Source organism: Chiloscyllium punctatum, chromosome 1 (genome assembly GCF_047496795.1).
Source record: "Chiloscyllium punctatum isolate Juve2018m chromosome 1, sChiPun1.3, whole genome shotgun sequence".
NCBI lineage: Eukaryota > Metazoa > Chordata > Chondrichthyes > Orectolobiformes > Hemiscylliidae > Chiloscyllium > Chiloscyllium punctatum.
The window spans coordinates 6,511,853-6,536,135 of record NC_092739.1 but is presented as its reverse complement, the minus strand read 5'-3'; the positions used below and the strand labels follow the sequence as shown (position 1 = coordinate 6,536,135).

Sequence of the window (24,283 nt, the reverse complement as noted above, 5' to 3'; positions counted from 1 at the left end):
AAAGAATTCTTTTTATTAATTCATGGAATGTACCTATTGGCAGTAAGGTCAACATATGTTACCCATTTCCAATTGGTTCTTTACAAACAAAAATCAAAGTAGGTATAACTTGAAATAAATAATGTTCTTGAAGGGTTATGACAAGGCCACATCACTCAGAAATGTTGTTAGTGAGGCTTTCACTAGTGAGGTGGTGGAGAACCCTGTAGTGTAGATCCAAAGTTGCTATTGTGAAGGGAGTACCATGATTGTAACTCAGCGGAGAAGAAACTGCAATATATTTTAACTCAGGATGGTCTGTGTATTGAAGGGGAATTTGAAAGTGGTGGTGGTGCTCCCCTGTGCTTGCTGCGCCATTGCAGAGTCATTCGAAGCCACCTTGACAAGACGTTGTATTACACTTCTGCATTGGTGTCAGGACTAAGGGATAAAATGCAAGCTGGTGGATGGGCTGCCAATCACGCACCTGCTTTGTCCTGGATGGGGTCAAATTTCTTGAGTGTTTTTCAAGCTGCACTCATCCAGGTACATGAGTCGTATTCCATCCCACTCGAGACTTATGGCTTGATGATAGCAGACAGACTTTGTGGGATCAAGACGAGAATTACTTGCTGCAAAGTTCCCAGCTCTGAGAACCTGCTCTTGGAGCCACAATGTTTAAATTATTGGCCCACTGATGTTTTTAGTCAAGAATAACTCCAAGATGTTGATGATGGTAACTTAGGCAATAGTAATGCCATTCAATATCAATGTCAAAACAAGATGGTTTGATTAGATTAGATTAGATTAGATTCCCTACAGTGTGGAATCAGGCCCTTTGGCCCAACCAGTCCACACTGACCCTCCGAAGAGAACCTACCCAGACCCATTTCCCTCTGACTAATGCACTTAGCACTACGAGCAATTTAGCATGGCCAATTCACCTGACCTGCACACCTTTGGATTGTGGGAGGAAACCGGAGCACCCGGAGGAAACCCACGCGGACACAGGGATTCAAAGTTTGTGAAAAGATTTGTAGCTCGGATGTTCGTTGTTGTGGTTCTGTTCACCGAGCTGGGCATTTGTGTTGCAGACTGTCTAGGTGACATCCTCAGTGCTTGGGAGCCTCCTGTGAAGCGGGGAATGTGCAAACTCCACACAGACAGTCACCAGAGGCTGGAATCGAACCTGAGACCCTGGTTCTGTGAGGCAGCTGTGCTAATCACTGAGCCACCATGCCATCCTTGTTAGAGAAGCTTATTGCTTGGCCCTTGTGTGGCTACTTATTATTTATTAGCCTAATCCTAAATGCATATTTGCTGCATGTAACAAGGAACTTGGGTCATTAACTTGAGGAGCTGTGAATGGAATGGAGCACTAACAGTCAGACAGCCTCCCAATATATACCTCTTGTATACAAAGTCATGAAAGAGGCAGCTGATTGATTATCTTGAGGGACTCCTGCAACGATGTCCTGGGGTAGATTGGCAGTGACACCAGCTACTGGAAAGTTTTCTCCCAAATTCTCATTATCTTCAATTTTACTAAGGCCCTTTGATGTCACAATATCAGATGCTGTCTTGGTGTCAAGGACACTCACTGTCACCTCACTCCTGCATTTCAAACCTGTTCTCCATGTTTGGGCCCAGTTTGTAATGAAGTCTGAAGCTAAGTGTTCCCAACAGACCCGAATTGAGCATCAGAGTGCAGGTTATTGATGAATGTATGCCACCTGACAGTACTGCCAATAACCTTCCCAATCAATTTTCTGCTGATATAGAATAAATTGATGGAGCAGTAATTTGTCCTGGTTTTTGTTTGGAATAGATTGAAGGCAGGTGTGGCTAGTTGTGGAGCACACACCTTCGGCAATACAGCCCTGATAATGTGGGAGGCCAGTGACGTATCTCCAGTGCCTTCAACTGTATCTTGATGTTATCGGGAAGTGATTTAAAAATGGCTGCAGATTGTCATTGATGATCATGGAGTAAATGAAGATAAATCATCTACTTGGTCTTTCTGGCTGATGACGGATACAAAAACTTCAGAACATAAGAATCAGATGCAAAAGTAGGCCATTCAGATCTTTGAACCTACTCTGCTTTTCAAAGAGACTGTGACTGAACTTTTACTTCAATACCATTTTGCTGCACTATGTGCACATCCCTGGATATTTTTAAAACATGGAGACCTATTGACCCCAGTGCTCGATGACTGAGTTTTCACAGAGAATTCCAAAGACTCAGCACCCTCAGTGAAGATATTTTTCCTTTTGGAGTCATAGAGATGTAGAGCATGGAAACAGACCCTTCAGTCCAACTCATCCATGCCAACCAGATATCCCAACCCAATCTAGTCCCACCTGCCAGCACTCGGCCTATATCCCTCGAAACCCTTCCTATTCATATATCCATCCAAATGCCTGTAATTGTACCAGCCTCTACCTCATCCTCTGGCGGTTCATTCCATACACATACCATCCTCTTCATGAAAAAGTTGCCCCTTAGGTCCCTTTTAAATCTGGCCCTTCTTACCCTAAACCCATCACCCCAGGGAAAATACCTTGTCTATTTACCCTATCCATGCCCCTCATGAGTTTATAAACCTCTATGAGGTCACCCCTCAGCCTCCGACGCTCCAGGGAAAACAGCCCCAGCCTCTCCAGCCTCTCCCTATAGCTCAAACCCTCTAAACCTGGCAACATCCTTGTAAATCTTATCTGAACCCTTTTCTCAGTCCTTATTGAAAATTGGGATGTTCCTGCTGTTGCCTTTTCTGTTTAGCTCTTTAATTATCCAGTACCCTCCATGCCCGAATGTGGCAGGACTGCAGAGCTTTGTTGTGATCTGTTGGTTAAGGGATTACTCAGCTCTGTCTGTAGCATGTTGATCTGACTGTTTAACATGCATCCATTCCCATGTATGTTTACACCAGGTTAGCATCTCCTTTTCAGTTATGTCTGGAACTGCTTTATAGCTCATGCTCTACTACACTCCTCAATGGACCATTGTTGTTCCCATGACTTCATGATAATGGCAGAGTGGAGGGGATGTCAGGCAATGAGATTACATATTATGATCAAATACAATTCTACTTCTGCAGATGGCTCACAGTGCCTCACAGATGACCAGTTTTGATTCACCAGATTGAGGGTATTCAGCAGCCTGTATCCTGTCCTTTTTGGAGTTGTGAATCAGAAGGGGGAATAGGTCATTTGGTCCCATTGAGCCTTATTCCACCTTTCAGTAAGATAATGATTGATCTGAGTGTAGTCCACATTCTTGCCCACTCCCAATAACATGGAGTCCTTTGTTGGTCAAGCATATGTCCATTACTCATGTCTTATTGACCTACATCAACTTCCTATTGCAATGAATTGAAGATGGTGTTTTTTTTTAAAACCACATTCATAATGGCCATATCCCACCCTAACTCCATGATCTCCTCCAGTCACAATCTTCTCTTACATCTAGTTCTCTGATACATCTCATCTTCAAGATCAACTTTCTGACATTTTTTATAGTGCATCTGGTCACATTGAATGGAGGGTTTGATGACTGAAATCAATACGCACGTTGGACATAAGGGGAAAATGTTGAGAAATATCCCACTAGAAAGAGGTTAAGTGACTTTCATTTCTTGTGAACTTTTTTGCTCTTTATGAAACAATGACAAGTAATTGAGTGCAAAGACAAAAATAGTGTCGATTATGGTAATCTGTAATAAAAGATAAAAGTGCAGTAATTATTCAGATCAGGCAGCATTTATGAAGAAGGAAAGAGTCAATTTCAATGACACAAACAAATGTTGGAAATCTGAAATTAAAAGAACAAGTCTGAATATATACGCATGTCAGAGGTAGCTAGGCATGTTTGAACTGTTCTGAGAAGCTGAAAAGCTGTCAATTCTGACAGACAAAACAAGAGTTAGAATTTAGTGTTCTGATCATCCAGTCCAAGTGCAATCAATTACTCATCAGATATAACCGTGATATACAAGTAAAGAATAGAAAGGGCAGTTTCTCTATCGTGACATTGGGTTACAGGCAGGGCAGAGTTGTGATGGACTGAGATAGAAGGATGTTGGAAAGCTAACAAACAGAATCATCGAATTTTGCACAGTGTGTCCTGCAGCCTGGATTATACCAGAGGTCAAAATATTACCCCTCAAACTGTCAAAAATAATCTGTTCAGTACGAGCAACAATGTCATACACACAATGAAAACTACATCCAAGGCAAATCCACAAACTGCTCTATGCACGACAGAAGAATGACTTTCTCAGATGGGTTTCACTCCATTATCCATATGCCATGATAACCCCCTGTTTTTTCTGTGTCTGTACAGAATATCACAATTGTTCATTTGGACTGATGATGCTCAACTTTCATTATTAAGAGATTGATGCACTGACCCCCATCAGAATTCAAAATCAAAAACATCAAGTGTTTAAAAATAGGTTTTCAAGAAAGTTTGTACAATCTCAATAAAGAATTAAGTAGATTTGATATCACATTTCATACCTTTAAATCAAGCTCATCTGTATTCTCCCCACTAAAGTCATAGAGTGCCTTGGCTTTTTCTCTTTTATTCCCCGAGGGCTGTTGTTTTAAGGGGTTTGTTTTGTCTGAAACAAAAATAGTTTTGTATAAAATATTGAAGGTACAACTTGGTTACAAAAATGCAAATCAACATATAATCCACTGTATACAACTATTTAGATAAATTGTTGTTAGTCACTCCTCAATCACAGCTGTCTACTATGTTGGTCCTCGGTTTCCTGGAGTTCACCAGCTCTTGGCGAAATGAAATTGCACAATTTACGCTGAAACATGATTTATAGTCCATCTGGATTCAACTCAGCCAGTTATCTAAAAACCCGTTCCCCTTAGAACCCAGTGACTTATATGGACCTGATTCTGCACACAGTATGTAGTAGGACATGGTGAGTTAAATGTGTCACTTACTTTTAGTCATTGGTGGAAAACATAACTAAAGGTTGTCAAAGCAACAATAATGAAATATAGTCCAAGATAATCTCTGAAAATACAAGCATACTTTAGTTTTAAACAACTAGTTCAAAGTGTTACCTGAAACCAGTTTCAATCTTGCATATTGTCTAAAAGTTGGTTCCTCCCTAAATTTCCTCTTATTAAAATCTTACCCATCTTGTTCTATTATTATTCAGGGGATGTGGGCATTTTTGGCTAGGGCAACATTTATTGCCCATCCCTAACTGCTCACAGGGCCGGTTAAGAGTCAGCCACATTGTTGTGGGTCTAGAGTCATGTGTGGGCCAAACCAGGTAGGGATGGCATATTCCTTCCTGACAGTTTACAGTGAACTAGATAGGTTTGTCTGACAATTGCTAACAGTTTCGTGATCATCATTAGACTCTTAATTCCAGGTTGAATTCAAATCGATCTTGTAGGACATATCCCTGGAACATTACTAGGGTGTCTAGATTAATATTCTAGTGACAGTACCACCTAGGCTATTGCCTAGTGACCAAATGAATAAATTCAAATTAATTATTGTCACTCCAATGGGAGATTGTACATGATATCAGCAATAAACTATCAATTGCACACCAAATGCAAGGTCCAACAGGTTGTAAACTAAAAGGCACACTTAATCTACAAGGAAATCTTTATCATTGATCTTAAGAAATTCAATTGATAATTTTGCCTGGCTACAATGTGACTAGATAACTTTAAACTGTGAACTGGAGCTGAAAAATGTGTTGCTGGAAAAGTGCAGCAGGTCAGGCAGCATCCAAGGAGCAGGAGAATCGATGTTTCGGGCATAAGCCCTTCTTCAAGAAAATGCCTGAAGAAGGGCTTATGCCCGAAACGTCGATTCTCCTGCTCCTTGGATGCTGCCTGACCTGCTGCGCTTTTCCAGCAAAACATTTTTCAGCACTGATCTCCAGCATCTGCAGTCCTCACTTTCTCCCAACTGTGAACTGGAGCCAACATTGAGGAGACAGTTGTATTTTGTGCACAATTTCTAAAGACTATGTTTCCTTTGCAATGTCCGAAATGTTCAAGAACCGATGCATATATTTTAGTTAAAGGAACTATTTGTTTTTCTGTAACTTGACCATCATTGCTGGGATCTCAAACTAAAAATAGAGAGTACAAGTTGTTTCAACATAAACATTATACAGTGTATGCATAAAGATCAGTGCATAACTTTAACGCACTGGATATCTCTCAGGTAACACAATATACATTTACAGTGCAGCATGCTACATGCTATTAATGTAAAAAGGACAAATCAAGAGTCACAATAATGACAAAACTAATGACAGAATCTAAATCCAAAGTTTACTTGTTACACACTTTGAAAAGTGACTACTTCTCTTTATAGTATTCTAAGTCAGCAGCCAAGCCAACTTAAATATAAAATGCTATGGCTTCAAACTCATAGCCATTTCATTTTAAAATACTGTTATGCTTGTCCTATGATAAAGTACACTATGGAAATGAATCTTCACCACTTACTTTATATTAATCTGGAGGCATTTGGTAAATTTCACTCAAATGCAGCTACAAACAAAAAGCCCACAAGATGTGACACCACCATCTTAATCTGCTCACTAATGGTCAGTGTATGTCTTAAGGCCTTGCTTAACTATTACAGATTACAAAATTACAACTAACTGTTGAAGAATAAAATCAATCCTTTCCTTTCTAAATTTTCAAGCATAAAACTTTCTCATTTTGCTTCCAACCATTTTTCCTCCTATTTTTGCTTTCCAAGGATAACCATGACAGAGATGGGGAGGGGTGATAATGGGTCCCCTAGCCTCTCTGTTTGCCATTCACACCAGGTATGTGGATCAGGCCGGCAACAAGTCTTCCCACTGTCTTCAACACTTCCCTTGTTGTTCCTACATCCTTCCCAACGTCTCCATTTCATCATCAAGTAGATAACATCTCACGAATAAATAAAATGTCACATCAAGGACCTTTTATTCGATTCTCATGCATACACTGGCTGATTTTTCCAATTTCAATAAACACGTTACACCTTTGAATTCTAGCTCCTTGATGTTAAACCTAACATTTCACAAGCCTTTTAATTTGTTTTGTTCTGTTCACTAGCTTTCAGGTACATGGGCCCCTAAGCCTCTCTGCTATTGTTCAGCTCCCAGCTTCTCTTCATATAAGGAAGGCATTTTTGTATTAGGTTTGAAGAATTGCGTTTTCATTTTAGTAAAGATAAGCTTTCAAATTCAAGGAACAAAAAGATATTTTCTACAATTACTGTGGTGTAGATTTCAGTCTTTGCAATGGTGGTACCTGAGCAGATTTGCACAAACACAGTTGGGAATGTCCCTTCACACCCATTCAGTTTCCCTCTGCACCATTCAGAGTCTAAATGTTCTGTGATGAGGATCCGATCCCCACGTTTAAACGGCAAGTCGTCAGGAGCTTCTGCACTGAAATCATAAAGTGCTTCACACCATTGAGAATTCGAGTGTTTGACCTAGGAGTTCAAAGAAAACCAGTTAGATTGTTTCAGCAACAGGAGAAACAATGCAAACATTTAACTAGTTAAAAAACGATTGTGGTAAATGTCAGATGTGAGCAATGCATTGAAAAATAATTTTATTTAATACAGATAGAGCAAAGAACACTCCATGGCTAAAAGACCTCAAGAACCTGGCAACTACATGTCCACTCATTTATTAAAACTTGTCAACACAAGTTTTAATATTCAAATCTTTTCAAATTCTTCTCTTGGGATGTGGGCATCACTGGCTGTCCAGCATTTATTGCCAGTCCCTCACTGCCCTATACTGTTAAGGGGGGAGTTTCAGAATTTTGACCTGTGACAGTAAAAGAATGGCGATATATTTCCAAACCGGGATGGTGAGTGCCTAGGAGGGGAACCTGCTGTTGGTGGTCTTAACGTATAGCTGCTGCCCTTGTCTTCAAGATGGAAGTGGTCTTCAGTTTGTAAGGTCTATGGATCTTTGGCGAATGAGGAAATTAAACCAGTCCTTTCATCACAGGTCAGTGTGCTTTTTAGCAGTTTACAATGTTGATCTGTTAGCAGCTGCTTCAGGAGAGACAAGATTGGTACAGACTCATCTCACATTTTGCCTTACTTCCTTGAACAGGAGTATCAGCACTTCTCACACCAGAAAAGCAATAAGTTGCAGGCTTTTTAATACTGGGAGAAAGTGAGGACTGTAGATGCTGGAGTTGATAAAGTGTGATGCTGGAAAAAGCACAGCAGGTCAGACAGCATCTGAGGAGCAAAAGAGTTGATGTTTTGGGAAGCACCCATCTTCAGGACTTCAGCACCAGACTTTATCAACTCTGCATTTTAATATTTGTCAACATGTAATATATTTCATGAAAGACTAAGGCACAGAATAAAATGAAGTTTCACTCTGAGGGATAGAAGGGATGACTTTGATACTTATATGTCCTTGTTCATAATTATATGCAAGGTGACAACATTTGATTGTAAAAGTACTCCTACCTGACCATGTAACGAGATCTCCACTGCTTTGCCACTTTCTAATGTGTCAGAACCTGAAGAAAGATTCAATACATTTGGTTCTTTAAAAAAATTATGTTCCCAACTCGAGATACCAAACTGCATAAGACTACCATGAAACATGACTGTCATAAACACTCGTTACATTTCAAGATAGGATAAAAAGACACATTGTGATGGATTTTTGTTGTTGTTTTGTGCAATTTAAGCTGCAAGCCAGTATTATGAAAATGATAAAACTTAAGGAACAGTACGTTCTCAGGGTTTGCTAGATTTGACTGTTCTCAAACATCAGTTACATTTGGTTCTGCCTGCCTGTTGCACAAGTTCCAATTCACATTGACCAATGTTCGGGGAGAGTCAGTGAAGTGGACTTCAAAAGTGCCAGACAATGAGTGTGACGTGTGAGTGTGTCTGAGGGAGAGAGAGAGAGAGAGAGAGAGAGAGAGTAGGCTCCGTGCCAGACAGGACTTAGATCTGCTTGAACTGTGCCTGTGTGCAAGTGCTGATGTGCCCTTTCTAAGGCCCAGGAGAGAATACTCTGAGGAAAGGAAGGTGAGAACTTGAGGAGTCATTGACATAAACCCTGACTGCGGCTTCTAAAGGAGTTTCAAGGCTTTGACATTAAAAAAAAAGGATATTGAATTGTTTCTAGTACTAAAGCAGATACAGTCAATAACCTATTGGCTATATCAACACTCTCATTACATGTCATTTTAGACCAGTGAAGGAGTGAATCTAGAAAGGAGACAGTGCAGATCATTTGAATTTTGAAGCTTTTGTTGTTAACTGTGTTAAAATCTTATTGGCCCTTGTTTTAGATTTTGAGGGAAGAAAACTGAAGATATATGACACTTCATATTTCTTGCTCATTCAAAAGAACAATTCATTCACCTGGAGACAGAGGTGAACTCTGTGCAGCCTGCTGCTCAGGAATTGGTAGATCCTCAATAATCTCAACAAAATTTAAAGGGAAAGTTCCAGAGCGGCCTTTAAGTTCTCCTCGAGCCCACTCTTCATTCACGTACTCCTTCAGTGCAATGACATCCCCTTCAAAGAAAGTGAGCTCATCAGCCTGGTCTCCCTCATAGTCAAACCGAGCTACACATCGAGGCCCCCTGTACAAGAAGTGATAGGTCAGTAAGTATCTATACCCGACCATGGCGTATATTCAAATTTGATGTTGAGAATCCACTGACATTGTGATGCAAGAGGTGGACATCAGGAAGGCTGTACATTCTTGGCACTAATGATTATCTTCCCTACTGGACTTTAGAGCAACATTCCCAGAATAAGCTTTGACCTTAAAGAAGTAGCCAATAATGCCACGATGCCCCTGTTGGAATTTAGCTTCAAGTCAGATTAAACCATGCAGGACAACTACACCACTGTCTCCCTACTCTCCGCTTATTGTCGGCTGCTGTGGTCCAAAGTCTCTTGTTTGTCCTGTTATTTGCGGAAACTTGAAATCATCTAAAATTCTGCTGCCTGTATTTTAAGTCATGTCAAGTCCCATGACCCCATCATGTCCACTGATCTGAATGAACATCTGGGCAAGCAACTCCTTGTGGGGATGGGGGACAGAGTCTGCAGTAGCTGCAGAGTGGGGAGGGAGAAGGTAGTGGCAGTACAGTGGACATTGTGAAAATGAAGAGAGGTTCTGATGGGGAGCCCATCAACAGAGGAATACTGGGAGCCAGGAAACTTTGGAAGTACTCAATAATGAATCCCTTGCAAATTAAGGTGCTTCTTAATGAAGTAGTTATTGAAAAAAAAACTGCTTTTGCTGCTAACTTATGGATGTTAACTTTGGCATATCCATAACAACTCTTACCAATTTTTTAGATGCACCACAGAAAGCATCCAATCTGGATGCATCATGGCAACTTGGTAACACAACTGCTCTGCCAAAGACCATAAGAAATGAGAGAGTTGTGAACACAGCCATCACTTCCATCCATTGACTCTGCCTACACTTCTTGCAGCCTCGGGAAAGCAGTCAACACGACCAAAGATCCCTCCCATCACAGTAATATGCTCTTCCACCCTCCTTCATTGGGCAGAGGATGCAAAAATTTGAATACGTATTAGCGTCTTCCACACTGCTATCAGACTTTTAAACAGACCTCTCACATATTAGGGTTGATCTTTCTCTGCACCTTCTCTGTAGCTCTAACATTATGTTCTGCATTCTGTTCCATCACGTTAATGTACTTATATAAGGGATAATTTGTCTGCTTAGCATGCAACACAATACTTTTCATTGTATCTCAGTAGGTGTGAAAACTGAATTAAATCAAAATTGAATCAAACTTCTGCCAATTTAAATACTATAGTATTCAGGATTTTTAAGTTTTCTTTGTGTGTTATGGTCTTATATTTAATGGAAGATTTATAATCATGGTGGATATTAATGAATTCTTTCAAAGTCTGCTTCTGAGAATCCAAATGTCATCACAAATACCCTACCGATAATGTGACTTAGTTCGCCTAATGAAGAGTTCGAAAGAATGTAAAGGTAGCACCTAAAAACAAAACAGTGACCCATAAAATCAAAACGTTGCCCTTGAGAGACCATAATAGGAGCACTTGGAAAAACAAATAATGTTGATAACCTGGTATGGATCAAAAAGCTGCAGTTTTCACTGCAGCACAGGGAAACACTGTGCCCAAATTTCTCAGACACAAGAAAACTGTTGCAATGACAGAATTCACAGCAGAAAGCATTCTCATTAAGTAAACAAATAACAAAATTAAAAGAAATACAACAAACAAAACCAGCACAAACTCCCTTCACAAACAATGTATCACCTCCCCTTTCTCTCTAAATCATTACATCCACATTTATCACTGCCTGGCAATCCTGAATATAGTACAGGGAGACAATCCTTTATCTGAAATCGTTGGGGCCAGCTGTTTTTCGGAATTCAGAATTTTTCTGATTTTGGAACAGATGTAGTATCCCCTGTAGGGTCCCAGGCAGCACCCCATAATCAAACATCAATACCGCAGCAAACTCTCACAATAAGTGGGATAAATAAAGACTTGAAATATTGCCATAGCTTATTTAGAGTAATATACTGATAAATAAAATACATGGACCATAAATACTCAAGGACATTTTATTTCCAGAAAAAACATTCCAAGAAAAACATTCGGTAAACCTTAAACATACACAGCTTCAGCAGTATGGCAGGCGGCTTCTTCAAGTGTCATCTGTCTCATTAATATTGGTTTCTGTCTAAGCCAGCTCTCTTTAATGGAGTAAATTGCCATAATCTCTTGCTCATTGATAAATGAATGATGTTCACGGCCAGCAATTAACTGATCACATTTTCACCATACCATCTATGGAGACTTTCTCCAACAGTGTCCCCTAAGAAGTTGAAGTAGTGGCAGTAGTCATCATCGTCATCATCATCATCATCATCATCACTGCTATCCTCACAGTTAGCTGTATTTAAAACCACTTCAGCAATCTTCCCATTGCTCAAGGGATGCACGACAGGTACATCATTGCCAATGTTCAGCATTTCTTCCATGTCAGCTTCCTGTAATTTACTTACACTTTAGTCCGATAAACTTTGTGCATAACTTACAAGGTTTGCTCTTTTTCTCTTCAGTGACACAAAATCCTTCAAAGTCTTCATCTACATGTTCATTTACATCAAACACCGTTGAAGGCCAGAATCTGTGCCAAGCATTATTAATGCCGATTTATCAACATCCAAGCATTAGCAACTGCCTAAGTGGCATCCCTAACACTAAACTCTTTCAGGAAGCCTTGGATTCCTACCCCTCTGTTGACTGTAGCTAGCATACAGTTTAAAAATTAGTCTTTATACTTGCCCTTCACGGAGTGCAAAATTCCTTGGTCACAAGGCTGCAATACAGATGTCACATTAGGGGGCAAGTATATGCCAAAAACATTATTACTACACAAGAAGTTCGGCAGGGGGATGTGCGGAGCAGTTGTCCAGGAACAATAACATTTTACAGTTTTCTTCCAGTCCAGCTTGCCTGCAATGAGCTTGTGCCGCTGGTACAAAGTGTTTACTGAACTAGGCAAAACATATTTCCTCAGGTTACCCATGCTTTCCTGTTTGTATAATAACGCACAGGTAAATGTTCACCTTTCAGACATCTCAATGTTTGCTTTTCCCAATCACTGCCAATTTCACCTTGTGTGTGTGCCTGCAGTATTGGAACACCCAAGAATAGTTAACCTGTCCTTAGTATCCTTAAAACCTGTTGGTGCTCTCTCATCAGCCGTTGCTAATGTTTTTCCCGGGACATAGTGCCAGTAGAGAGCTGTTTCATCAGCTTTGTAAATTTGTTCAGGACTAAGGCTTTGTTCAGATATTATCTTGGTAAATTCATCAATATAATTTTCAGCTGCTTCATGGTCAGCAGAAGACTCCACCACTGATTTTCAGGTATTTCACACCATTACGCTTCTGAAATTTCTGCAGCCAACCTTCTGAGTATTGAGATTTGCCTTCAATGTCCAGTTCTTAATGATATCTTCGAGCTTGCTTCATGACCATCAAACCAGTCAGTGGCACACGTTCTCTTTTTTGTTGTTGAATCCACTCCATCAACACATGGTTAAGATCTTCATTTTTTTGCCCTATGCAGTGTTTTCCTATTTTTCATTAGATTACGGTCATCACTGACACCATAAAACTTCAGTAACTCGCCTTTCTGTTTCTTCAAATCATAGGCAGTGGTAGTTCCGACACGATATTCTTCAGTAAGATGCTGCACAGACACACCACGATCGAGCTTCTGTAATAACTCCACTTTCTGCATTACTGATAACGTCAGATGCTTCCTTTTCTTTTTATTATTGTTAGGCATAGCTGTACCTGCAGCTCTTTATGGCGTTTTCACAGTGAAATTAAACCATTAAACACAGTGAAAAAGATACACAATTGACACCTGCCAGTGTTGGGCCACACCGCCACGTGGGTTGAGTGGGTGTGGTCTTCAACCACCATATAAACCTGGTTATGCGGCAGGATTGACACTCCACATTCCATGAAAACACATCGGATTGCGAAGCTTTTCAGATTTTGGAACTTTGGATAAAGGATTGTCTACCTGTACCATAAATGTTTAACAATGGCTGGATTAGATCTTGACTAAATGGTTAAATTACATCCATTGTGCCATATAAGAAGATGGTAAAGAAATTCCTAGAAACATACACTGTGCATTAGAAGATTGAAAAAAAAGTGATTTCTGCCCATATTCATGAGGCTTCACACTCCAAATTCCACTGAAATGGACACAAATACATGTTGGGCTTCAGCACCCTTTTTCCATATGAAACTTATCATTATGGCAAACAAGATTTTGATTTTGCTTTCTCCAGTGGGCCAGTTGTGAAACCAGCTATTCTTTAATGTTGAGTTTAGAAAATCATTTAATTTCAGCGATATCACATTTGAGTTCACAGAATTATCCTCACTAGAAATGGTCACTGGATAATACTGGGGTACCAGCACAATTCGGCTTGTTTATCTCCTTCCTGGCCCAGGTCAGTTAACAGCACAAACTAAAGGCTGGAAATGGAGCAACCAACTGGAGCACTCAGTGCAAACTACACAATGGATTTCCTCTCTGATCATGTATTCTGGGATTGTAGTTAAAGATAATCATTAGTTTAAACAAGTTTTGGTTCAATCTGAGCTCAGAAAAGTAATGACTTGGTGTAAGATTACACAGATTTAAGCATGACAGAGATTAATTAAGCCATACATAAGTTCAGTAATGTGATAATTAAACATTCTGGTTGAATGGCTCAATAGTGATACTATCTATATTCACGCAATCCATATCAACGTATATCATTCCCACTAGCCTTGGCAGCACTAAACCTAATCCCAGAGTTAGTCTCACACTACAGGGAGAATAACAATAGTGCTCTTTACAAAACTAGTTGAAAATTGAATTAAGTGATCTAAAACACAATTCCATTCAAGACAAATAACACAACTAATTGATATGAATGTAATAGATTGCACTTGGTTGGATGGAAAATAAAACAGCAATAAATAAAATATTTTCATCGTAGTAAAATAAGAAAAGCATTCAATTTAGAGGGGAACTCATGATCAAGGTTCACTTAAGAGACTGAATAACGAATCAGTGTTTCAGGGTTCTTACAACGGTTAGGTTTACCTGAGAAGTGAAGTTGAGGTACATGTAGCCTTCTTCCCACTGCTCTCCTGAGACTCACTCTTCTGAAGGTCAACCTATCAAAGGCAAATCAGACAGATTACCTGCACTTCCAAAAAAAAACTCAAGACACACACATTAACAATGGAAACTTGGTCACTCCTTATATACTGTCATGGACAGTTACATCACCGACAGGTAGACTGTTGAGGTCAAGTACATTTTCCCCTTATTCCCTCACTATGTGCCATTGAACCTATCTAGCAGCTATGTCCTTTCGGATTTAGCTAGCTTTTTCAGTGATGGTGCTCCTGAGACACTATTAACGATGGACATTGAATGCTTCCACCTAGAATACACTTTGTACTCAAAGTACTTCCTCCAAGTGGCGTTTGACATGGAAGAAAGTGGTCTTCAGCAGGAAGTTTTCCTTGCCCATTTTTGACCTGAACCATAAGACTTCATGGGGTCTGGAATCAATGTTGATGACTCCCAGAGCAACTACCTTTTGACTGTCTATCACAGTGTCACCACTTCTTGTGGTAAACCACTTCCAGCGGTACAAGACATCTCCAGGGATGTGTCCAGGACATTATAGGGATGATTCCTTGACTAACCTGTGGGACAACTCTCCTGAATTTAGTACAAACCCATAGATGACAGCAAGGAGGACTTTGCAGGGTCGACAAAGTTAGATGTGCCATTTTCATTGCTGGTGCTTAGGTCGATGCTGGGTGGTCAGATCTTGTTTCCTTCCTTTCTTCAGACTCCCGCAAGTGGGTAGCTAAGAGTCAACCATATTGCCTGAATTGGTTGCCATGCCAGCCTCAGATCCTGGGGAAACCCAGTGTTTACTTCAGAGGATTACTCCCCTCATGCACACAAATCACTTGCCCTTGGTTTACTGTCTGCACTTGGAAGGTTACTCAGGATATAGACAATCATTTTTTCCCATGGGATTGTACTTCAGTATGACTTATCAGCTTCAGAAAAAGAGATGCGAGGAAAGAAGCTGAAAACTAAGGAAGAGAAATCAAAGAAGCAGATTTATCAAAAATCAAGATTAACATTTGTAATCAAAGTAAATGTTAACCAACAACTTACAATAACTTTGACAAAGTTTGCAGGAAAAATCCCAGTATGTCCCTTGCATTTCCCACTGTACCAATCTTTGTCCAGTTTTTCCATCAAGAACACGGTATCTCCTGACTTTAGATTCAATTCGTCATTCTGATCTGAGAAAACAAACAGGCCTGATTATTGTTTCAGCCTGTGCCCATCTCCGGTACATGTGAAACACAGTCAGTCTCTTAAGCAAGGGTAGCCAATACATCAATCAAGAATGACTGGTAGCTTGCATTAAGCTTTGGAAAATAATCAATAGATTACATGTTTCAAGTCATTTGATTACTTTCACACCAGAAGCTAGTGACTAATTTGTCAGAATCACGCTGCCAATGGAAGGTGGTCACCACCCACTGGCAGTGGCAGCAATGAGGGCACCAAGAGGAGGAACTGGTCAAGAAAGAATCTGGCCAGGAGGCAGCAAGATGGAACCACCATCACTACCAGAGGTTGGAGAAAGATCACCATGGGAACCAGATCTGGACAGCTGCTTTGGACAGCCTGGAAAGTGGCCAATGTGCAAGTACCAGGCATTGAGCTACCCAGGGGCAGGAAGCTCAGATACAACTAAGAGGTGATGGCAGTCCCAAGACTCTGGGAGATGGTGAAGGTGACAAACCAGATGAAACAAACCGAGCTGGAAAAACCACTAGTTTATCAGCTCCATCCCTTCCTGCTTTGCTGCTGAAGTCATGCTGCAAGTTTGCTTCATAGTTAGCTAAACTGTGGCAGGAAAAATAATCTACCCTCATTGACATCATGAACGCAGAGAATGAAAAGGCACAAGTTGTACTATTTCCAAAAGAGTGGCAGAACCATTGTTTGTTTACAAGTGTGAAAGAAAAATATGTCTATGTCTGTTGAATCTGTCGCTTGTGATAATTTTTATCAATCAGAAGTAGCTCTTATTAAGAAAAAGATTGGCAACCCCTTCTATAAAGATTAATTGACAGTACGCACTCATTACACACTTACTTCATTTTTGAACATAAATTTTATAGGTGCATTTAGTTTATTTTACATTCAAAGGTCAAGGTCCAGTTTAAATTAAGACCAAAGTTTGGATATGTCAACATGAATGTAGCAGTGTACAGATTATTTTTAATATATCTACTGGTTAATTCCTCAAATCAATACAATCCCTTGAGTAAAACAGAACCCAAGTATTGTATTCCAATGAAGCAGGAAACAAGAGGAGGTACTTAAAGAGGTGCATGGGTACAGGGCCAGGAGTAGATGGTTCACATTATTGCTAGCCCATGGAAACCACTGTGGCTCAGGAGCGGTGGACAATCCAGCACGCTCACACAAAAAAAGAGAAAAGTTTATCAGGTGTTCACTGTGGCTTTTACTAACTGTTAATGTGTGCTGTAAACCAGAAGGATTAACACCAGAAAAACAAAGTTAGGTAACAGATCTCATCTACAGTCCTCTTTTAAGCAGGCTACAAAATACGCATAATACTCCAAGAATGTTCTGAGCTGAAAACTGATGGTTTTCACTCCCCAAAAGCAGTTCCTTTCTGTTCCTTGTCTGACACATTCATAGTATGAATACAGCTGAAAATGTGTTGCTGGAAAAGTGCAGCAGGCCAGGCAGCATCCAAGGAACAGGAGAATCGACGTTTCGGGCATCAGCCCTTCTTCAGGAAGCTGATGCCCGAAACATCGATTCTCCTGCTCCTTGGATGCTGCCTGACCTGCTGCGCTTTTCCAGCAACACATTTTCAGCTCTGATCTCCAGCATCTGTAGTCCTCACTTTCTCCTCGAAGGTAGTATGAATACAGTACAATGTTATGAGTGCAGGTTCTTATTCAGCTGAGTAATGGAAGGGTCTTTCCCTGTACCTCAATTATTGTGTTATTATAGCAATTTCTAGAATTTATTCTCTTTGCATAAAATCACGTCAACTTTACAACTATATAAGACCATTTAGCAAAATAAAAATAAATGCCACCCTAGGTATTTAGCAGATTAACAAGGTCAAGATAATAAAAGCTGTAATATTGCATAGTACATGAAAATTAGCTAAAATATTTTAATGAAGGCGCAGAATTTTCCTTTCCCCAGAACTAAAGAATCTCTTACCTGCTGTGAAGTCATGCAGCACTATAGCATGGGGAGCACGGTTTTCTCCAAGCTGCTGTTCAGAAGAGAAGAGTTTCTAAGAAAACAGAACACACAAAATGGAAATTCAGACCATTAAATCTGCGTTCACACTTTTGAAGAGCAATCCAGTGAATCAGGCCCACTCCCTTACTTTTTTCCATATCCTGCAATTCTTTCTGTTATCCTATCCAATTCCTTTTATGAATGCTCCAATTGGATTTGTATCCAGTACGCTGTCACGCTGTGCACTCCAAATCCTAACCACTGGCAGTCTGAAATTTTCTTTTCATGTCATCTCTGGTTCTTTTGCTAATCACGTTCTTTCATGCACTCTCATTAACATTCCTTCAGCCAATGAAAACAGTATCAAAACCTTTTATGCTTTACATCTTTATCAAATCTCGTCTTTTCTGCTCTGGGGGAAATAACATCAGTTGCTCCAGTCTACCCATGTCATTGCAATTTCTCATCCTAATAAAGTCTCTTTCATACACCCATCAAAACCTTCACATTCTTCCGAAAGTGTGGTGTACAGAATTGAGTGCAAATAGCAGGTTGCCTTTCTTTAAGGACACAAGATACAAGCTGAGGCCAAGCTACTGATGTTTAGAGATATATTTTCAGCAAAACATCCTGGCTTTTCTACTCTATGCCTTAATTTAGAAAGTGCAGGCTCCCATCTAGTTTGTTAACCTCTCCTTCATGGACTTTTGTGCAAACACTCTGAAGACTTTTCGTTCTTGCATCCCCTTTAAGTTATACCCACGAGTTAGTGTTGCCTCCTCAGTCAAAATGAATGACTTAACATTTCATCTGTAAAGGCATAACTATTTCACCAGCCTCTGTCCTCCTGACGTGTATTGGTAACTTGCTCACTTTTTAATGTCATCCACACATTTTGGAGTTCTATCCTCTACCTCGGAGTCAAAGTAATCAATGTACACCAAGAACTGCAGAGCCCCTAATGGTGAACCCAGGGGAATGCCATCATGCACATCGCTCCAGTTTCAAAAAATCCATTCACCACAACTCTGTCTTCTGATCCTTAAGCAACTTAGCCAAATCATGTTGTTATTACTCCTTCCTTTTTCAAGTTTAGTATAACTGGTATGTCTTGGAAGTCTGCTGAATGGATGTTGTGGCAATGAATCTTTGTTTCAATTTGGAAAGTTAGTTGAATAGTCAGACACAAATAGTGCAGGGCACCACCCGATAAATAAACCTGATACACATAGAGCAGGACACAATAAACTACTTTCAGGACAGGTCTAAAAATGATTAGATTAGATTAGATTAGATTACTTACAGTGTGGAAACAGGCCCTTCGGCCCAACATGTCCACACCAACCCGCCGAAGCGCAAACCACCCAGACCCATTCCCCTACATTTACCCCTGCATCTAACACTACGGGCAATTTGCCATGGCCAATTCACCTAACCTGCACATTTTTTGGATTGTGGGAGGAAACCGGAGCACCCGGAGGAAACCCATGCAGACACGGGGAGAACGTGCAAACTCCACACAGTCAGTCGCCTGAGGCAGGAACTGAACCCATGTCTCAGGTGCTGTGAGGCAGCAGTGCTAACCACTGTGGCACCGTGCCGCCCATGGCAGGGTTTATCCCCTAAACCTTGTCCAGGACCAAGCAATCGGTTTGATTGGAACCCAACTGAACACCAGTGGAAATCGTGTGTACCTTCTAGAAGGTTAACTGCATTAATTTATCAGAGTTAAAAAGTGCAGCACAGGAAAAGCACAGCAGGTCAGGCAGCATCTGAAGAGCAGGAGAGTCTATGTTTCGGGCATAAGCCCTTCATCAGGAATGTGGAGAGGAAAGGGGACTGAGAGATAATTGGGGGATGGAGTTGGGGCTGGGGGCAAGATAGCTGGGAAGGTGATAGGTCGATGCAGGTGGAGGGGGTGACTGTGATTGGTCAGTGAGGAGGGTGGAGCAGATTGGTGGGAAGGAAGATGGAGGACAGGTAGGACAGGTCAAGAGTTGGATCTGGGATGGGGTGTGGGGAGGAAGAGATTTGGAAACGAGTGAAGTCAATGTTGAAGCCGTGTGATTGAAGGGTCCCAAGGAGGAAAATGTGGCATTCTTCCTCCGGTGTCAGGTGGCTTTGAATTGGCGGTGGAGATGACCCAGGACTTACATGTCCTTGGGTATAGGAGGGGGAGTTGAAGTGGTCGGCCACAAGGCGGTGGGGTTGTTGGGTGCGTGTGTCCCAGAGAGGTTCCTTGAAATTCTCCTGTGAGTTGGCATCCTGTCTCCCTGATATAGAGGTGACCACATCAAGAGCAATGGATACAGTAGATGAGATGGGTAGATGTGCAGGAAAATCTCTGCCGGATGTGAAACTCAGTGTTGAGTTGGTCACTGGAGACAGAGAGGTCCAGGAAGGGGAGGGAGGTGTCAAAGACGGACCAGGTGAACTTAAGATCAGGGTGGAAGATGTTTGTGAACTTGATGAACTGTTCAACCTCCTAGTGCAAGCATGAGGTGGCTCTGATACAGTCATCAATGTAGCAGAGGAAAAGCTGGGGGATGGTGCTAGTGTAACTGCAAAAGATGGACTGTTCCATGTACCCTATGAAGAGGCAGATATAGCTGGGGCCAATGAGGACCAGTTCCACCAATTGAACGAGTGTGTCATTGGAGGAGTACTGTTGGGTCAGCAGGAGAAGAAGAAATGGAGGCCTTGGAGGCCCGGGTCATGGCGGATGGAGGTGTACAGGGACTGGATGTCCATGGTGAAGATTAAGCGTTGGGGCCGGGGAAACGAAGGTCATGGAGGAGATTGAAGGTGTGGGTGGTGTCCCAAATGTATCTGGGGAGTTCCTGGACCAAGGAGGACAGGATGGTTTTGAGATATGAGGAGATAGGTTCTGCGAGGCAGGACCAGGCAGAGACGATGGGTCAACTGGGGCAGTCAGGGTTGTGGTTTTTGGGTAAGAGGTAGAACTGGGAGGTGCAGGATTCTGGGACAATGAGGTTGGAGGCTGTGGATGGGAGATCCCCCGAGGTGATGAGATTGTGGATGGTCTGGAAGATGATGGTTTGGTGATGGGAGGTGAGGTTATGGTCTGAAAGGTGGCGGGGGGGGGAAGAGGGTGCGGATGGTGTTAACTTATCAGCAATACCTTCCAAGCCCTACATGGGAATGTCACCTTCTGCATGCTCCCTTCTAAGTCACACACCAATCTCACTTGTTACTGGGTTGAAAGCTTGGAACCACCTCCCTAACAGCACTGTGGATGTACCTACACCATGTGGACTGCAACAGTTCAAGAAGGCAGCTGATCACCACCTTCTCAGGGCAATTACAGGTCAGCACCAAATCCTGACCTTGTCAGTGATGTTAACATCCCATGAAGGAATGAAAACAAACAGCAATGCAGAAGCTACATTCATCCAGCTTACAGAAAGCTTGGAAAACCGAGAGAATTCTAGATATTAGAGGTAGAGTTACATTGTCTTTTGCAAAGACACTGTTTTGTGGCTTTCTGTAGTCTTTCTCCATTTATAAAACATATAGCTCCTGTATTCTTCTTGCCAAAATGCATTACCCCTCATTTTCCCACATTAAATTCATCTGCCCACACACTTAACCAGCTATATCCTTGTGCAGACTCTGTGTTATCCTCACCATTTGCCTTCCCACCTATGTTTGTGTCATCTGCAAGCTTGGCTACAGTCCATGTACTTCCCCAGCCAAAGTCTTTCACCTATGTTGTAATTAAATTGTGGTCCCAGCACCGTTACTTGTGGTAAACCATTAGTTACATGTTGCCATCCTGAAAATGCCCTCCACCTTATCCCAAAATCTGAGTTAGCCAATCCTCTATCCATGCAAATAGACTACCTCCCACATGATGGGTTTTACCTTATTAAGCATTCTAATGTGTGGTATCTTATAAAATGCCTTCTGAAAAATATCCAAATATATTATCTGCCCTGGTTGTTACCTCCTCAAAGAATTCCAGTAAATTTGTCAGACATGATTTCCCCTTCATGAAGCCATGCTGACTCTCCTTGATCATATCACATCTTCCTCAGTGCTTTGCTATTACATCCCGGATTTTCCTCCAAGTTTCCCAATAAAAAGATGTTAAGCTAACTGACCTTTTCTTTGTGTCCTTACATTTTAAAATAAAGCCATATTCCAACATTATGACACTTTTCAAGAACCTACAGATTCCTGGAACATTATTCCCAGTGCATCCACGATCTCTACAGCTGCTGCCTGTAATATCAGATACAACTGATCAGGACCAGGGGGATTTGGTTCCCTCATACTTTTCTCTAGTGATAGTTATTGTATTTATTTCCTCTCCTTTTGCCCCTTGTTTACTTAGTCAATTTCGGACACTATTAGTGTCTTCTACTGTGAAGACTGATGCAATACCTTTGATGAACTGCTCTGGCATTTCCTGGTTTCCCCATTATTATTTCCTTAGCCTCATTCTCTAAGGGAATTTAAATGCAAAGAAGTTCAAATGGCTGTCCCTTTTGTCCTGTTTTGTCCCTATTAGTTAGAACCGCAAATATGTGCTCCACACTGACCTTGCCAGTCCCTTTCACCTCCTCTTCATCCATGGGAGTGATTATCTTCAAACAGGATGAAGGAACTTTGCCAGTCTCGAGCCCTTTTTGGCACTGGAAAGACTGGTCAGTGCATTGCTTGAGAATCAGCACTTCACCTTGCTGTTGAAGCAGAGAAAGGAAACATCCAAATGCAACTTCATCATTAAATTTTACTGAGTCATGTTCCAATTGTCATGATTTCCCACTATTTTAATGCACGTTCCATGTTTCTATTGCATTTCCACAAATCAAAAATATATGAACAGATGTTAAACATCTGAGGTTTAAAGGTTGGTTCGATAGAATCCAGACATATCCTTCTCTAATTTTATTTCTACTAAACATCATAAAGCACCAATTGTTCCCACACATTCATAGACACAGATCCAATTATCCCCTAATTTACATATCATCATCATATATGTCCTAATTGCATTTTAGGATTAGGAACTCTGCCAGACTCCACAGATGGTAACAATGTCAAACAATTGTTAGAATGGTCCCAATGCGAGCTCACCTTAGGGATTTCCAAATAAAGAAAAGGTCTTTTGGAGTTAGCCCAACTTCCAAACTCTTTCTCAAAAGGCTGTGCAATTCTGAATAGCTTCCCATCACTAACAAACATTGAATTCCTTTGTTACTTGAAACAAGTGTGCATTGTAGGAACATCAAATGCCATTCTTACTTTGTGCCCTCACAGCTGATTCAGAATAACAACATACACCCGGCAATACACCTTTACCAAACAAAATACAAACGGAGGTCCAGCTCACCCGGAATGACAGTTGCCCTGGGACCGTGGAGCTGACATCACATTCAGCAATCCCATGAGGTACAGGCAGCTGAAAATACATTTATAAAATAAATACAAAGTTTAGAATTGTAAAAATAAATAAATATACATTTGTAGGGAGGAGAACCATAGGAACTTAAGGCCCTCAATCATGTTCTGACATTCACTTACATTGTTGCTGATCTATCAATTCATTTACAAATATCTGCCTTCCACATCTTCAGAATACCCCCTTAAGCCAATAACTTCAAGTGATGAAATTATTTTTGACAAACAGTGGCCAACTTGCACACAGCAGCAAGACTAATGACCAGCCAAGCAGTTTTTGATGACGTTGCTGGCCACCTGAGGGGGTTGATGGGAACTTGGTTTATTAACTGGCCGAGAGAGGGTATCCCCACCAACGACGGTCTCTTCAGTACTAAAGTGTCAGCCGGGTAACGTACTCAAGTCCTGGAGTAGGGCTTTAACCCACAACTCTGTACTCAGAAGTGAGGATGCTGTCACTGAGTCCAAGGTGAGCTTCGTAAAACTAGAGCAATGAAAGTGCCAGACAAGGCAATAAATTGCATCATTTAGCCATATCATTAATGTGCAGCTTAATTTACAAAAATACAATGTGGTTTCTTGCAGGAAAATTATACATTCAAGTTTGCAGAATATGTTTCCAATGTTGCTATACATATCAAATGTAAATTTCTTCCCCCAACCTCTGTGACTCAATTTTATGATTAAAAGATATATTCTTTCTTCAGCTGCTCTGGGAGCTTCTACCCTGATTCCTAAACGTATATTGCACAGGCCAATGAGAACTTTTGATTTGGAAAAGGAAGATTTGTGAGCATGTTGAAAACTCCTGTTTGAACAAACTCACTCTGAAATACCAAGGTATTAGTTTCTGAGCCCAATATCATAAAAACAGACGCACTAAATTCAAACTGGATTCAGGTAAAAGCAAGTTAAATCCAAACTGCACATTTCAGTTAGT

The 24,283-nt window shown here is 41.0% G+C and overlaps 1 protein-coding gene across 3 annotated transcripts in view; it reads right to left on the bottom strand.

Moving 5' to 3' along the window:
• sh3d19 (SH3 domain containing 19) overlaps positions 1 to 24,283 on the bottom strand; it is a 142,147-nt gene that overhangs the window by 1,006 nt on the left and 116,858 nt on the right. For all 3 annotated transcript variants that reach the window (XM_072558039.1, XM_072557157.1, XM_072558835.1), the window contains 9 exons: positions 23,276 to 23,344; positions 22,482 to 22,622; positions 17,893 to 17,968; positions 15,784 to 15,914; positions 14,683 to 14,756; positions 9,391 to 9,614; positions 8,479 to 8,531; positions 7,287 to 7,473; positions 4,503 to 4,606 (listed from right to left, as the gene is read on the bottom strand). In XM_072558039.1, coding sequence (XP_072414140.1) covers positions 4,503 to 4,606; positions 7,287 to 7,473; positions 8,479 to 8,531; positions 9,391 to 9,614; positions 14,683 to 14,756; positions 15,784 to 15,914; positions 17,893 to 17,968; positions 22,482 to 22,622; positions 23,276 to 23,344 — 1,059 coding nt within the window. The remainder of the gene's footprint in view (positions 1 to 4,502; positions 4,607 to 7,286; positions 7,474 to 8,478; positions 8,532 to 9,390; positions 9,615 to 14,682; positions 14,757 to 15,783; positions 15,915 to 17,892; positions 17,969 to 22,481; positions 22,623 to 23,275; positions 23,345 to 24,283) is intronic.